Source organism: Lissotriton vulgaris, chromosome 2_2, assembly GCF_964263255.1.
Source record: "Lissotriton vulgaris chromosome 2_2, aLisVul1.2, whole genome shotgun sequence".
In the NCBI taxonomy this organism is placed as follows: Eukaryota; Metazoa; Chordata; class Amphibia; order Caudata; family Salamandridae; genus Lissotriton; species Lissotriton vulgaris.
The window spans coordinates 309,980,516-309,998,104 of record NC_141688.1 but is presented as its reverse complement, the minus strand read 5'-3'; the positions used below and the strand labels follow the sequence as shown (position 1 = coordinate 309,998,104).

The 17,589-nt window shown below is 49.6% G+C and overlaps 1 protein-coding gene across 3 annotated transcripts in view; it reads right to left on the bottom strand.

The window, feature by feature from the left end:
- The window catches only part of MAPK8IP1 (mitogen-activated protein kinase 8 interacting protein 1), a 396,070-nt gene that overhangs the window by 150,239 nt on the left and 228,242 nt on the right, over nucleotides 1-17,589 (bottom strand). For all 3 annotated transcript variants that reach the window (XM_086959641.1, XM_086959645.1, XM_086959642.1), the window contains exon 3: nucleotides 13,135-13,341. In XM_086959641.1, coding sequence (XP_086815767.1) covers nucleotides 13,135-13,341 — 207 coding nt within the window. The remainder of the gene's footprint in view (nucleotides 1-13,134; nucleotides 13,342-17,589) is intronic.

The following is a 17,589-nucleotide window of genomic DNA, read 5'->3' as shown; positions in this document are numbered from 1 at the left end:
CCATGTTGATTCTTCGGTTTTCACCAAGACACGCAGCCTGCAGTGGCAGTGTGCATTTTCTTGGTGAGGGGTCACTAAGGTGGCACAATTCTTGCAGCAGCCATAGAGGACCCTCTTCAGTACCCAGGCACCACGGGTACCATTCACTAGGGACTTACAGGGGATGCTGAAGTGGTGCCAATCATGGTACAGTTTTTAGGGGAAGAACACTGGTACTAGGAACCTGGCAGCAGGGACGAAGTGCACCTACATTTGAAATCACATCATGCATCAGGCAAAAAGTGGGGGCTCACCATGTCAACAGAGACACTTTCCTACACCCTCCCTCACAGGAACTCTGCCACGATCTTGTAAATAATTTCCACAAGATATCCACCATCAACAGTAACTTTGAGTCTTCACTCCAACGGAAGCCGGCCATGACTAAAATCTCACTGCACGGGAACAGCTCACTACACTGGACATCCCAGACATCTTGAACCATCCACTCAGGAGCATACACCTACCCTTGCCCACACTGCCTCTTCAATCTAGGAAGCAATGAGATCAACCACAAACTCACCACCATTCTCAATGCATCCATCACCACAGCCACCTTGCCCGACACATGAAAACATGCAGAGGTCAAAACTCTTCTACAGAGTCCCTCTGCAGACTACAGTGATCTCCAGAACTACTGCCCCATCTCACTGCTCATATTCTAAGCCAAAGTCCTGGAGAAGGCCATCGACCAACAGCTTACTGAACACCTGGAGAGAAACAACCTGTTAGATGACTCCCAATCAGGTTTCCCAGCTAACCACAGCACTGAGACCGCCCTGATCGCTGACACTGATGACATTCCCACCTTACTCGAGAGAGGGGAATTGGCCTCTCTGCAGCTGTATCCCACCACACAATCAACTGATTGTACCAAATTGGAATCAAGAAAAACGCACTCAGAGGGATTGCATCATTACTCAAGGGACACATGCAGAGAAAACGCCCATCCCCTTCATCTCAGAATCCATGAGCACCAATTACAGCATCCCTCAAGGCTCAGTCCTCAGCTCCACCCACTTCAACCCCTACATGACGCCTCTGGCTGACATTGTCAGAACCCATGATATCAACATCATATCCTACGCCAACGACACTCAGCTCATCCTCTCACTCTCAGGAGATTTATTTATTTATTTAATTATGAGATTTTTAGTGCGCAACTACTACCCTAAGGTGTCTAGGCGCAAGACTAACTTTAACAACTGCATGAACAAGATTACAACCTGGATGAAGGACAACTCTCTGAAGCGCAACATGGACAAGAACTAAGTGCTAATCTTTGGGAACCATGCCTCCCTCTGGAAGGATACCTGGTGGTCTGCTGAACTCGTCCCATCCCTACACCAAAAAACTTTGCCGCAAACTCTGCATTATCCTGGACAGCAAACTCACCATGAAACGCTAGATCAACACCATCTCCTCTGCCTTCTTCCATGTTCTAGCATGCTCCAAAGAATCTTCAAATGGCTCTCCATAAACAAGAGAAAAACGGTTACAAAAACCCTAATAAATAGTTGTCTGGACTACGACAATGCACTGTACACAGAAACCCCCATGGACTTATGAGAAGGCTTGAGACGATTCAGAATTCAGCAGCCAAATTGATCCTCATGCTCCCCAAATGGACCCACATTACCCTGCACCTGAGGAACCTCCACTGGCTTCCAGTACAGAAGAGATGTCAATTCAAACTACTGACACACACCAACAAAGCCATCCACAACAAAGGGCCAGCATACATGAACCACTGCCTGAACTTCCACCAACTATCCAGAAACATGTGCTCCGCCTCTCTCGCCCTTGCACAGGCACTGCACATCGCTCAAACCACAGCGAAAAACGCTCCTTCTCCCACCTCACCGCCCAGTCCTGGAACGCCTGAACATCACCCGCTCTGACGGACTTCATGAAGAGACTCAATACCTAGTTCTTCGACTAGCCCAACAAGCCAGAGTCTGGTTACCTCCACGTGTGATAAGCCATGCTCTACAAGTACTGATTGATTGCATGATTGATTGATAGACTATGGAGCCCTGCCAAGAAGGGCTGGTCCTGCAACACTAAGTATGGCAATACTGCTAAGAATTGCTATCTTACATCCCACTTAAGATAATCTATGTATTGATATAGTTTCCCTACAACTTAAGTGTAGCTATCCCTCAGCCAGTCAGACTCCAACTGACATACCTGGAATGCTAGCTCAACAACTAGAATCTAGAACACAATTACATTTTTTCTTCCAAATGACATAGACATGACATAGCTTGCAAGCATCTAACATTTTCTCATCCTTTATAAATTCAAGGAAGCGTCACAACATTTTCATAGAAATAGATTTACATAAACTCACTTAAGAAGTGTAAACTATAGAAACCATGAAGCCTGGAATGTTTTTAGAGAAAGGTTGGGCCATTTAAAAGGGTACGTCCACAAGGTAGTGCTGAAGTCTGATTCCATACCTGTTCAACACAAGGTACAGAGAATTCCCCCAGCTGCTCGAGCTGCAATTGAGCAGATGTTAGAAGAAATACTTTTAAGTGGAGTGATTGAACCGGTGGAGACGTCCAGATGGATATCTCTGGTTGTAATCACAGAGAGCTCCGATGGGAAGTATAGGTTTTGTGTTGATCTCAGGTCTCTTAACCAGAGTGTGGTAGTAGACTTACCCATTGCCGAACATAAACAAATTAATATTGGCTTTGTGGGGTGGAATGTATTTTTCTAAAATAGATTTGAAATCAAACTGCATGAAGAATCCAAACCTCTTACAGTTTTTATCACCATGGAGGGTACTTTTCAGTTTACACGGATTCCATTTGGTTTATTATGTTTGGCCGCAAGTGTTTTTCAAAGGATGGTGAACGAGGTGAGGTGGTCAAGTGTATGAGCAACATCCTATACTTCCAGGACGACATTCTGATATTTGGTGATTCGATTGAACAGCACAACATGGTCCTCAAGTAGGCTTTGCACAGAATAGTAGAAGCAGGCTTGTCTCTCTGATGTGACAAATGCAAGTTTCTGGTTGACCAAGTGGAATATTTGGGTTACAATATTACTGCAAATGGAGTAAAGCTTAAAGGGAATTTGTTAAATGCAATAGGTTTATCTCCTTCAGCTGTTCATTAGGGTCTTTCCTAGGCCTCATCGAATATTATTCCAAGTTTGTTCAAAGATTTGTTGATAAGACAGAATGCTTTAGGGTACTGTTAAAGAAATGGGTCAGATTTGTGTGTGTGTGTGTGGGGGGGGTGATCATCAGATATGTTTTGATCTCATACAGAAACAAATCTATAGTGCTGGAATCCTAACACCGTTTGACACCAAATTGAAGTCTGGCTTACTGTTGATGCCAGTGCCTCAAGTATCGGGGAAGTTCTCTCACAAATCAATGACAAACATGATAGAACAGCAGCATTTACTTCCAGTACCTTGACCACCCACGAGAGAAATTACTTGGTCATAGAGCGTGAGGCGCTTGCAGCAGCTTGGGGGGCTGAATATTTTTGAACTTACCTGTAGGGAACCAAGATTGTTTTGTGAACAGACCACAAACCGCTAGTAAAGGTTCTGCATCTAGGAGGAGTGCTGCTGAGAAGTGGTAGCACTGTACTCTGAGTATGGCAGCACTGCACAGAAGTGCTGGTACTGTGACACTGAGTATGGCAGCGCTGCACAGAAGTGCTGGTCCTGTAAAACTGGGTATATCAGCATTGCACAGAAGTTCTGGTACTGTAACACTAGGTATGGCACCCTGCTGAGAAGTGCTAGCATTGTAACACTGAGTATAGCAGCCCTGCTGATAGCTGCTAGCACTGTAATACAAAGTATGACTGCATAGAAGTGCGGGTACTGTAACACTGAGTATGGTAGCGCTGCATAGAAGTGCTAGTACTATAGCACTTAGTATGTCAGGCCTAGTGAGAAGTGCTAGTACTATAACACTGAGTATGGCAGCACTCCTGAGAAGTGCTGGTATTGTAATGCAAAGTATGGAATCCCTGCCGCGAAGTGCTAGCACTGTAATACAAACAATGGCAGTGCGTCTGAGAAGTGTTAGCACTATAATATTTTTGTATGGCAGTGCTGCAGAGAAGTGCCAGCACTATAACACCAAAAGTAGCTGAGATGAGATGAGATGTGCAGGCACCATTAGTAGCATAGCAGCAGCTCTGTGAAGTGCTGTCCATATTAGAAGCATAGCAGCTCTGTGAAGTGCCGGCACTATAATACACAGATCTAGGTGGAGAGGCTATCACAGGGTACTAAAGTATATCTCAGCTCAGTAGCCCGTCCGCCGCCTGGCACAATGACCCACTCGCCCCGCTCCTAGCCCCAGTCCTGCTTGGGAACGGTGTCACGCTGAGCTCAACGCCTCAGCGGCCCCCACCCCGGCCTCATGAGGTGAGAATGTATCTTAGCTCAACCTCCTGCCCCCCCACACCCCCTGTTCCTTCTGTTCCCATCTAAGCTCATCAGATCTTAAGCCTTTAAGTCTAGTCACGTTTCTTAAGCCCTGGCAGCCAAGGAGCTGGTCGAGGCCTGTTTAGAACAAGCATTGGCAACGCCCTTAGGTCTGGCCCATGAAACCTTCTTTTAGCCAGGCTGTGCAGCACGCTGCATTTATTTAAAACATGCGACTGCCCACAAAAGGACAGAGACTATTTTTTTCTTTTTATTTGCCGTTCACTGATGGATCAGTAACTAAAAAAAAAGTTGTGTTAAAGCGGCTTTTTAAGAAACAGCACGAAAGTGCTTATTACAAAAAGCATGTGAAACTGATGAGCGGGATGGGGTGGAGCGAGAAGCAGCACAGCAGAGGGGGGGGGGAGAAGTAACATGAGGAGGAAAACGCGAATACCAACAAGCATTGGCATAGCCAATAGGCCTCGCCTTTTGGACCTTATAAGTGTTTGGCCAAGCAGCACCTTACCCTGTGTGCTGTGCCACCAGGGATTGAAGAGCTGTACAATTATTACACACGCGTGTGAAAGAAAGTGCTAACAGTTTTATGGCTAAATATTGTCCGTATTGTTTTTTTTAAAGTTTGATATATGGTAGGAATACCTAATATTTAAGGCTCCCTGCTTTCCGTTTTTACGGATTTTTACAGATAAATACAGACAGGAAAGGTGCTTTCTGTGTGCATTTATTTTTAAAAGTGGATAAATACAGAAAATTTACTTCTTTTTAGTGGCTCTGTGCTGTCTTTGATGAGTTGTAGCCCAACAGCTGAGCAGATGGACAGCACGGGGAATTTAAAAAACAGGATGACATTTGTTTAAATAAAGGCATGTGGCAAAATACATTTGGAGTATAATGGTAATATTTGGAGATGTATAGCTACGCAATATTTGGCAGCTTAAATAGTTAAATCACAACAGACATCAAAGTATGAGTGTGCTTCGATCAGTTAATTACATATGGAAATGTACAGTTTTGCAACTTCATTTATACACACACAAAATAAATATGGATAAATACATATAAAATAGGGAAAAAATAAATATAGATAAATACAGACAGAAATGGTAAAAAAAAAAAAAAATACCATAAAACCGGGAGCCCTACTTATATAATCTGTTTAACGCAGGTTAGCCCCGAGGTACACCTAACGCTACAAAGGGCGAAGTAGGCGCGGGACGATCTCGCATGCGCATTACACCGAGCTAATTGCTGTAACTGGGGTTTGAACGTGTACAGGATCTTAACGGAAATAAAAAGAGGACTAACAGAATTTATATTGCACCACTAAATGATATACACGTAACTGCCTTAATTCGAAAGAGCGTTAGACTAAGGTGTGGTACCAAGGAAAAAATAGAACACGCATCAGGAAGCCACAATGGTCGTGACCAAGAGGGCAGTATGGTTTGGAAACTTGAAAACCGTCTAACTGGACTACATAGAGCAAATTTGAAGCTGTGGAAGGATGCAGCTCATCCAATCAGTGGCAATGCTGAAGAGCTGAATAAACAAGAAAAGGGAGGAAGGTCACTCAATAAGGAACAGGGAAGAGGGGATATGCAAGAAAGCCATTAAATCATGACCACCGGGCGGACCCAATGTCCGCCCTAGGTACTGCATTGTAGACAGCAGGTTTATGACAAGAAAAGCTGAACCTATCTGCAGGTAAGACAAAGCAAGAGATAGAGCACTGAATTCTGGTTTGCATTTTCCAAATTAATTTTCAACATTTTTTGCAAAACAATTTTAGGTTTTGCACGGGGCGATAATCTAGCACTTTAGTTTACTTATTTCAGTTGAAGCAACAACGACCACAGCTCCCAGAAAGCATCACACTATCGAATGGAGGTTAGGCGAGGTCACGGTACTGAGCAGCCCCAGGGTAGGGAAACTTGACATTACTCACCCAGTAGCAGCAGGGAGCCTGCAATGGTCATCTTGAGGAGAAGGTCTGTGCTGCTTCCAGTCGTCTGTATTCCTGCTGAGAAATGCAGCCTCCTGGTCCTTGGTCAGCTGCAGTCTCCCTGACTCTCCGGTAGGTACCGCCTCCCTTGGCTCAGTGGTCAAAGTGCAGGCTCCAACAGTGCCCTCGGCTCTCAGGACAGGTGCAGCCTCCCGCAGTGCCCCCGGCTCTCAGGACAGGTGCAGCCTCCCGCAGTGCCCCCGGCTCTCAGGACAGGTGCAGCCTCCAGCAGTGCCCCCGGCTCTCAGGACAGGTGCAGCCTCCAGCAGCGCCCCCGGCTCTCAGGACAGGTGTAGCCTCCAGCAGTGCCCCCGGCTCTCAGGACAGGTGCAGCCTCCAGCAGCACCCCCGCCTCTCAGGACAGGTGCAGCCTCCAGCAGCACCCCTGCCTCTCAGGACAGGTGCAGCCTCCAGTAGCACCCCTGCCTCTCAGGACAGGTGCAGCCTCCAGCAGCACCCCTGCCTCTCAGGACAGGTGCAGCCTCCAGCAGCACCCCTGCCTCTCAGGACAGGTGCAGCCTCCAGCAGCACCCCTGCCTCTCAGGACAGGTGCAGCCTCCAGCAGTGCCCCTGCCTCTCAGGACAGGTGCAGCCTCCAGCAGCACCCCCGCCTCTCAGGACAGGTGCAGCCTCCAGCAGTGCCCCCGGCTCTCAGGACAGGTGCAGCCTCCCGCAGTGCCCCTGCCTCTCAGGACAGGTGCAGCCTCCAGCAGCACCCCTGCCTCTCAGGACAGGTGCAGCCTCCAGCAGCACCCCTGCCTCTCAGGACAGGTGCAGCCTCCAGCAGCACCCCTGCCTCTCAGGACAGGTGCAGCCTCCAGCAGCACCCCTGCCTCTCAGGACAGGTGCAGCCTCCAGCAGTGCCCCTGCCTCTCAGGACAGGTGCAGCCTCCAGCAGCACCCCTGCCTCTCAGGACAGGTGCAGCCTCCAGCAGCACCCCTGCCTCTCAGGACAGGTGCAGCCTCCAGCAGCACCCCTGCCTCTCAGGACAGGTGCAGCCTCCAGCAGCACCCCTGCCTCTCAGGACAGGTGCAGCCTCCAGCAGTGCCCCTGCCTCTCAGGACAGGTGCAGCCTCCAGCAGCACCCCTGCCTCTCAGGACAGGTGTAGCTCCCAACAGTACCCGCAGCACCCCTGGTTCTTCGGTGAGGTGCAGCCCCCAGCAGCGCCCCTGGTTCTTCCTGAGGTACAGCCCCCAGCAGCGCCCCTGGTGCTTCGGTGAGGTGCAGCCCCCAGCAGCGCCCCTGGTTCTTCAGTGAGGTGCAGCGTCTCCTGGCTCTCGGGCCACATGCAGCCTCTATCAGACCCCATGGACTCTCTCACTAAAGCAAGCTGCCGCCTTAGCAGGCCTCCCTCCACCCTTCAGGTACAATTAATGTCCCTCTGGTGTCACGAGGGCGGGAGCTCCCAGCAGGCAGCCGCTACCTCCCCATAACAGGCAGATCTCCTCTAGAGAGTCCCGAACCGGAGATCGGTGCATTTCACAATCGGCACCAGCTTACAGACTCACTGTTTGAAGATCTCCCAGTTTCTCCCAACATAAAGTGTGGGTACAAAACTCCCTTTCCCAAGAGAAATTGGCATCTCGTACCTAAGCACTTTGGCCAGTCTTGAGAGCAGAAAGCTCTAATGTTATAATCCAAAAGAAGTCCAGAAGTAGGCAAATTGTAGGTTATAACTAGGGGTGCGTGGAATTTACATAGTTGCGCTACGCAAAGCTCCGCAAAACAGTAAAAAATCTCTGCAAGCACGTAGTTCCGCGAACACGCAGAATTGCTTGTTCCGCCCATTCGCAATGCTTTTTTCCTGTTCGCGAACGCTGTTTGCATGCTCAGGGGGAAATATCTTGCAAACACGAATTTTGAAAGCGCGAGCAAGCAAAAAATTCCTTGAAGCCGCGGATCGCGGAATTTTTGGCAATTCTGTGTTCTCCGCGGAACGCTAAATTACCCAAATTCCGCAAATTCTGCGAGCGGAACGGAATTTACTGCCCAGGCCTAGTAATAACAGGATGATTTATTTACGTTAAGTTACAGATAAATATGATGGTAAGTAAGATAGTTGATAGCCCTACCAGGAGCGGCCTCCCTGCTGCTCAGCCTGCACACTCCAACTGACACTCAGCGCATCACCAGGCACCCATGCATTCCATGACATCACCAGGCACCTGTGCATTCGGTGACATCACCAGGCGCCCGTGCACTCCATGACGTCACCAGGCATCCGTGCATTCCATGACATCACCAAACATCCACCATTCCATTCCATGACATCACCAAGCATCCACCATTCCATTTCATGACATCACCAAGCATCCAGCATTCATCCTGGCTGAGCAATGGGAAAGAAGTAGATAAGGAAAAGGAAAGGCAACAGTTAATACCACAACATATCGCCTTTCCTTGTAGAAACAAAAGAGAGAAGCAATGCAAAGAACAAAGTCAATACCTATAACCAGAATGAAGAAAAAGGCGATAGAACCACATGCAGATATGTGGAAATATGAATTTAACCGACTAAAGATAAAACATAGATAGAAGGTTGCAAAATCAATAAATACGTAAATGTCACCAAATAGTAGATATAACATTCATAATATCATAAATGCATTAACACATGAAAAGAGTAGATGGAACAAGACTCCAAGAACTCATAAAACAATAAATAGAACAATACTAAATCAGTAAGTATATAGACATCACCAAATTATAAATAGAACGCTCCTAAGGTCATAAATAGATTAACGGCCAGATTCATGAAACGAAAATTGGCTCGCAAAGGGCCAGATTCTGAAAATCTGGTCCTTTGCGAGCGCAATTTTTGAATTTGGGATTCATCATCCCAAATGCAAAAATCGCTATTGTAGAATTCGCAAATTTGCGAGCAATTGCATTTAAGAAATCTCTATTTGAGATTCCTTAAATGCAATTCATGATACATTTAAAAAATGCGAATTCGCAATTTTAGGCCGCTATTTACCGCGAAGTCAAACCTCGTGGTAAATAGCGGAAACTTAGAAAAATGCACTTAAGTGCATTTTTCTAAGTTGTATGTTACACACACACATGTTCTTGGGACATGTGTGTGCGTAACACCAGCGTCAATGTCATTTCAGGGGTGCAACAGGGTGTCCTTTGGACACCCCTGCACCCTTGAAATCGCAATTTCAAAATGCGAATCGCTAATAGCGATTTGCACATTGATATGTCTTCCCATTCATTCCTATGGGACTTTAGGCCCATAGGAATGAATGGGGAGTTAATCCTTATTTGCGATTAGCAATTAGCTAATCGCAAATAAGGAAGCTGTAGGAATCGCAAAATAAATTGCGATTTGTACATGAATCCCGTATTGCGAGTCTGTAATAGCGATTCCTTAATAATCGCTATTACTGACTCGCAAAACGGGCCTTTGATGAATCTAGCTGTAAATCATTAAAAAAATACATAAACACTACTCCCGAAAGCAATAAATGCCTTAATATCTCTCTCACCCATCCCCTTCCTAACAGAACTAAAGATACAAGCACACCGCATGCACCCACACATACATACCCTGCTGGTACACTATAAACTCTAGGGCACTCAACCCTACAACACAAACACTCCGCTGTACACCTAACAGTACTTCACTTCTCAGGCAACACACCTCAAAGTACACACCCCTACACGCAGCAGTCGGATACACAACTCTGTAACTCAGTATCAAGCACACAACCCCACAAAGCGTCACAGGGACCATGACACTAAACTCAACGAAACTCAGGACCCACATGCAGTACAACACGAGTGGGTTAAAAATCACCGATAGCCTCACTAAATTCCAATTGCATAAATAACAGCACAGTCACAATGAACAAGGCAGCAACATGAGCACAGCTAATAACAGTACACCAGTGGCTAGCAAGTAGAACAAGTGACCTGAAGAAATGAGAAAACAAAGCAATCAGCAGCATGGCCCTGTAAATAAAGATAAACAAGCATATCATGTCCTGACATCACAAAAGCAAACTTCATTATTTCAATAATTAAACAATGCTGAGTAATGCAGAAACATATGAAACTTTCCCATTCTTCACTGCGCCGCACTGGTGAACACGTCACTAAAAACAGCAGAAAGAAGTGAACAAAAAACAGCAGGAAAGAATCAATGTTCTCCAGCAGCCCAGGCACAAAGATGTCAAAGTGCTATTATAATAACTTCTACACCTGGTACACGGACCCCGAGAGGGAAATTAGATCATAGCCAAACTCCATCACCTTCCTAGCGAAGCGTTGCCAAGGAAACTAAAGTTTCACAACCTGCAAAAACCTGCGTGCTCACGTACTCCAGGAAGTCACGAGACCAAAGAAGGCGCGGAAGGAGCACCACGTCGCGTCACGAAATAAATAGAACTAGTTACCTTGCGCTCGCTGCATCGCCAACTCTGCGATGCTGCAAGCGCAAGGTAAATTGTTTTATTTATTTGTTTACTAACTTTACTCCTGGCCGTCGTATGTCAGACTCTACTACCCCCCACCCTGTTCCTACCCCGCCTCGCCGCAGCACTCCCTCTGCGAGCCGCCACTGTATGAAGCGCTACATAAAACATGTGCACGCAGGACCGGACTGGCCGTTGCGGGCACCGGGCAATCCCCCGGTGGGCCGCATGGGTGGGGGCCGTTTTGTTACAGGGCCCTGTAACAAAATCAGCAGAAAACCGGCCCTGGCAAAGAGAGCCGTCGCACCCCCAAACCCCCGGGGTGGAAGGGGGCGGACGGGCACTTTGCCAGGACCGGTTTTGGTTCGCAGGTCGGCCCTGTGTGCACGGAGTAGCTGCTTGGTTGACAATTCAAAAAGTACTTTGGGTCTTGCAAGGACTAGAACAGGACTTTAAGTACATAAACATTAAACAAGCATTTGCAATGCAATAGGTCCTGTATTTGCGAGAGTTTAAGCTATTGGCATTGTAAATGACAATGCCTTTTATTTATATGTTTTGATAACTAACACATAAATAAAAGGCATTGTCACTTACAATGCCAATAGCGTAAACTCTTGTAAATGCGAGACCTATTTCACTTCAAAGAAACGGCCGCCATTGTCCCAGGCTGCGTGGAAAGTGAAAGCCCGCATGGCGCACTGAATGTTTCAGGAAAGCGTGTTGTGCCTGCAGTAGGAGAAACTCAAAATAAAAAAATAGTGTTTCCAGACGTACCGTGTAACTAAAGTAGTAAAAGGGCCGGCACTCATGGGAGGTTACAAATGAAGACAATAAGGTACTAAGGAGGGACTATAAAGCCTAGCAACGAATCAGAAACCTGCATTTACATAGAACAATAACACAAGCCAATGAAAAATATGGGCGGTGCGTCAAGTCCGTACTCGAATACAGCATGCCTCGCAGAAGAGTGCAGCCCAGGCTCGACCTAAAAACAATGCAGTGCAATGCAATGCAACACAATACGTGCAATCTAATACTGACCCACACACTGTGGCTTCAAGAACATGCCACAAAGTAAGTCAACCACAAAATGACAAACCCAACCTGGCTTTGGGCGGTCCTGCTCCATGCCCCCACTAAACTCCTTCAGACGCCATGCCCTTCTTGCCACCCTTACCCTGGGCCCTGGGCATCTGCAGGAAGAGTGTGTGTGTGGTGGTCAGTTTGGATGGGTACTTCACGATGCCACTCCTGACCCCCCATGCGCGCTGACCCCACGCCCTCCTTCTAGGGTTCAAAGCGCTGTGGGAAGAGATTGGTGACAGGGGCTCCTTGGACCAGTACTGCCCCATGCCATCTGTACCCCGTTGCCCCATGCCCTCCTTCTCACTGGGTCAGGGGCACCTGCGGGAAGAGGTTGAGGGGGGTGGTTCTCTTGGGTCTGTACTGCTCCATGATGCCCCCTGTGCCCCATGTGACGACCCCATGCCCCGGGCCCGCCTCACCTGTGCACCTGCGGGAATAGGTGGAAGGTGGTGGGTCTCCATGCCCCCTGTGACCCCATGCCCGGGCTCCTGTGCCCTCATGTGACCCCAAGCCCACATGGCATCCTTCCTGAACCCTCATGTGACCTCGGGCCCCCGTGCCTCCCTCACTGGGTCCTGGGCACCTGGGGAAAGAGGTGGAGGGTGGTGGGTTACTATGCCCCAGGTACCCATATGCCCGACCCCGTGCCCTTATGTGACCCCACGCACCCGTGCCCCCTCACCTGGGTCCGGGGCACCTGCGGGAAGAGGTGGAGGGTGGTGAATCTCTATACCTCTGTGCCCTCATGTGACCCCCACACCCCCGGTACCCGTGCCCCCCGCTCCCCCGTGCCCTCCTCACCTGGGTCCTGGGCACCTGCGGGAAGAGGTGGAGGGTGGTGAGTATCTATGCCCCTGTGCCCTCATGTGACCACCCCCTATGCCCCAGCCCCCGTGCCCCCTTGCCCCCTCACCTGGGTCCGGAGCACCTGCGGGAAGGGGTTGAGGGTGATGGGTCTCTATGCCCCAGGTACCACCCTGTACCCTCATGCCATCATGTGTCGCCCCAGCCCCTGTGCCTCCCGTGCCTCCTCACCTGGGTCCGGGGCACCTGCGGGAAGAGGTTGAGGGTGGTGGGCCTCTATACCCCTGTGCCCTCATGTGACCCCCACGCCCTCGGTACCCGTGCCCCCCGCGCGCCCCTGCCCCCTCACCTGGGTCCTGGGCACCTGCGGGAAGAGGTTGAGGGTGGTGGGCCTCTTGGGCCGGTAATGCTCCATGGCGCGGGGCTCGGTGCGGGGCTCCGGGGGCTCCTCGGGCGGCTCGTCCCCGGCGTCGATCAGGTCCAGCTCCAGCATCTCGGCCTGGATCCGGCCCGCAGCGCCCCCCGCCGGCCGCGGGGGATCCGCCATCACGTGCGCCTGGGGAGAGAGAGGGAAGCGGTCAGCACCAGAGGGGCACAGCATCACATGGGGGGGGCAGAGACTGGCACCCGAGGGAGAGAGTGCAGCGGTCAGAACGAGAGGAGCACAGCATCACAGGGCGGGGCAGAGGCTTACAGCGTGGCCGGGGCGGGGGGGGGGGGGGGGGGGGGGAGAGAGAGAGAGAGAGGGGCAGTGGACAGAGGCACACATCATCACAGGGAGGGGCACAGATTGGCACCAGAGGAGGGGGCAGTGGACAGGACCAGCCTCACAGTGAGGGGGAGGGACAGCCGGGCATCATGGGGAGGAGGGATGGGGTGCTGATGATTCACCCAGCATTCACCCGGGTGGAGGGGGAGGGGGGGGGGTCAGACTACATGACATCACCTGGGAGTCACACTGCATGGGATCGAGGGGGCTGTTTCATGCAGCACTGTAGAGGAAGGGATACAAAGTGACATCAAACGGTGGGGGGGGGGGTTGGGGGGGGGGGGGCAGTGCACTGCATGACACGGGGAGGGTCACAGTACATTCCACCGGGGTGGGGGCAGAAACACTGGGTGGCATGAACTTTGAATAACGCTTTATGGACTGAAGGGGGGCACTGCCAGGGGCGCAACTAGACCCGAACTTTGGAGGGGGGGGGTAACACTCCCAGCCAGGGCTGGCCCTAGCTCTGGTCGCACACGGTGCAACAGTCTTTTTTGGTGCCCCTCCCCCATTTCTTCCACTCACCAGCAAGGCCCCTCGTCTCTCTATAGCACCCTTCTGACAAACATTTCATTTTAATATAGCTCTACCGTAGCTCACTAACACTCAGTTCCGAGATCTGATTGGTACACGCTCTTTGTAGCAGGCACATTAACCCTCTGCGCTGTGCGGGTGGCAGGAGTGTCCATGTGACTGCGCGGTGAACGATGAGACAGTGTGAGAGTAGGGTAAGAGGAGTGACTGCAGGGTGAGTGAGGTGACCATATGGATTTGGGTGCCGATGTAGGTGCAGGGTGGGACGAACGAATGCATGGTTAGTGATGGGCTTGTTTGAGTGAGATTACAGGGTGAGCAGTGGGAGGGACAGGTGAGTGAAGTGTGACATGAGTGCAGAGTGAGTAGTGTGCTTGTGTGCCTGCAGGGTGAGGTACAGGGTGAACAGTGCAAGTACACTCTGAGTGATCATTGTTAGTGCAGGGTGAGCGGGTGAATGGTGTGAGTGCACGGTGATCAGCGTGAGTGCATTGTGAGTGCAGAGTGATCACAATGAGTGCAGGGTGAGCGGGTGAATGGTGTTAGAGCACGGTGATCAGTGTGAGTGCAGAGTGATCATTGTGAGTGCACGGTGATCAGTGTGAGTGCAGAGTGATCATTGTGAGTGCACGGTGATCAGTGTGAGTGCAGAGTGATCATTGTGAGTGCAGGGTGAGCGGGTGAATGGTGTGAGTACATGGAGTTCAGTGTGAGTGCATTGTGGTAGCTCTGAGTGCAGGGTGAGCGTGAAAGTGAAGGGGCGAGAATGAGGAGTGAGTTGTCTGAGTGCACGGTGCATTCCCAGACACTTGAAGTAACTCAGCTTGTTATTGACGTCAGCATAGGGTTTCAGATATAAGTTAAACTATTGCTATTATGGCATTAATCGGAGATCAGGGTGGAAGAAAAACATATTGTGCTCATCCTGCAACAAACTCCCAGTCTTGTGATTAGGGTTGCCACCTCATTATTTTGATGTCCCAGACGGAACAAAAATAAACACCTAAAGCTGTATTTTCAGCACATATCTGTACATACTTCGAACAGAAAATATAAATAGAAAGCACTTTTAAATGTGTTCTAGGGCTGCCTGCATGATCCATGACTGAGAATTAAAGGGGACAAAGACAGAAAAGTCACGTTACGGATGTGGCCTTATGGCTAGAGTGGTCAACCTCAGACCTGGGGAACCAGGTTCGAGTCTCTGCAACGACAAAAAAATGAATGTGTTCATCTGTAATGAAACTGGTGCTCATGTAAAGCGCTCGGATGCCTCGGGTCTAGTTTGCGCTATAAAAAACTGACCAAAGGAATACATACTTTTTTATTTATAACCCTATTTAGTGTCAGGACAGGTGTTTGTGGGCTCTTTAAACAACAATTAGCTGGCATTTTTGGCAACCCCACTTCATCTTCCTTTTGATTAAATGCATTCTCACACTACCGCAGTAAATGTAAAATACAAACGTAAGGACTAGGCAGAGTGGGGGCCCAGGTGTACTGGAACCAGAAAAAAAACACTAAGCCTTGGTAACCAGTTTACAAAGGTATGTAAATATCTTCAAAGACCTGTGAAAAACTCGGGTGTGCTGGAGATAAAACTCCAGACACTGCCCAGCCGAGCCCCCAGCAGTCTGGGATGAGAGACACGGCGGGGGTGGGGGGGAGGGGATGAAGCCCTTTCAGCCCAGTGGGCGTTTTGCACCTGGCATGACGTCAGAGTAGGGGGGGTTAATTTGATGACATCAGTTTGGGTGTCGTTTTTCGAACCGTACGACCTCACTCGTGAGCAGGCAGGGAGACAGCGCCCCCAGGTGGGAGGCAGAGTGAATATTCATATATATTCATTCTGGCGGCAGCGCCCCCCGGCGCTGTCACCCTCATTCACGTTCCCTCTACATCCGGGGCCGCCCGTCACCTTGTATTTATATTATTTGTACGGCTGAAGATACCCCGGGTGTCAGATTCATTCACATTGGGGGAGGCGAGGGCTGGAGGAGGGTCACTGACAGGCGACTGAGCGCTGGTGACAGACTACAGAAACTGAGTGCACCGGGCAGTCAGGGCCGGCTGGAGCGCTGGGGGCGCCCTGTGCGACAATGTCTGTTGGCGCCCCCCAATGACCACCTCTGCCACGGACTCCCTCCCCAACGCCTACATCAGGCAGCACTACAAGGTGTAGTGTAGGAGTGACGTCATCGATACTGGTTGGCAGTGTAGTTTAAGAGTCCTTATTCTGGAAAAGCACAAATTCAGAATTTAAACTGTAACACCATTATTAGGGGTTCTCTTTAATAACAAGAATGCTTTCTACCCAAATGAACCCTTTTGGCAAGATTAGGATAGTGAAAGACTGGCCCCCAAAATATAGCTCTAACATTTACCCTGCAGTTTCCACACAGCTCCTTGATGACAGCTAATAGCTCGATGTTCTATATTAGGATTTTGACTTAGAAACAACAAGTAACAAAAGGAGCTCTCTCACAGAAGCAGTGACCCACTGACCTATTTACAGTACATGCACTTTGTTATCAGCATGGTACACGTTCTTAGCAGCAGGCGTTTTAACCCTCTGCCCTACCTTTGAATGAGTCAAAACTTCCACTAGGCAAACCTCAGGTCTCCTTCCAGGAACAGATAAATAACAGAGTTATCTTGACATTTTAATTGACGCCTACAAAAATTGCTGGAGGCCAGGAAGGCACGTGCCAGCAGGTTGGTGCGTTTAAAATGATAATATTACTTGTAAAAATGACGCCCCCACCCCAAGTCAGCGCCTGGTGTGGTAGCACCGATCGCACCGCCCTAGATCCCGCCATCGGCACAGTGAGAGGCTACTGAGCACTGGTGACAGGCCTGTGCACACAGAGTGCACGATGCACAGTTACAGGCTACTGAGCGCTGGTGACAGGTCTGTGCACACAGAGTGCACGATGCACAGTTACAGGCTACTGAGCGCTGGTGACAGGCCTGTGCACACAGAGTGCACGATGCAGTTACAGGCTACTGAGCGCTGGTGACAGGCCTGTGCACACAGAGTGCACGATGCAGAGTGACAGACTACTGAGAACTGGTGACAGACCTGTGTACACAGAGTGCACGTTGCACAGTTACAGGCTACTGAGCGCTGGTGACAGACCTGTGTAAACAGAGTGCACTGAGGAAATATAAATTTTGGTCATGTTATGTTCCCTATCGTGTACCCCACCGACTCATGTACCAGCTTAAAGTATATGTAACTTCCCTCCTGGATCAGCTATAAAGACGCAAATACATTTGCGTCCAACGTTAACATGTCCACTTTCAGACCCACCCTGAATGGGTTGAATAGTCCGTTCCTAAGTATGCCATGCCAACGTCTTTTTGTGGTGTACTTTCATGTTTTTCAGCTCTGGCTGAGTAGGCCCTGAATTTCTGCCATCAAGCCTTCTCTGGCTTCTGACTCCGAAAGCCTCAGCCCAGGCTGCCTCTGCACCCGTGAACTCTGACTTACTTCCAGCG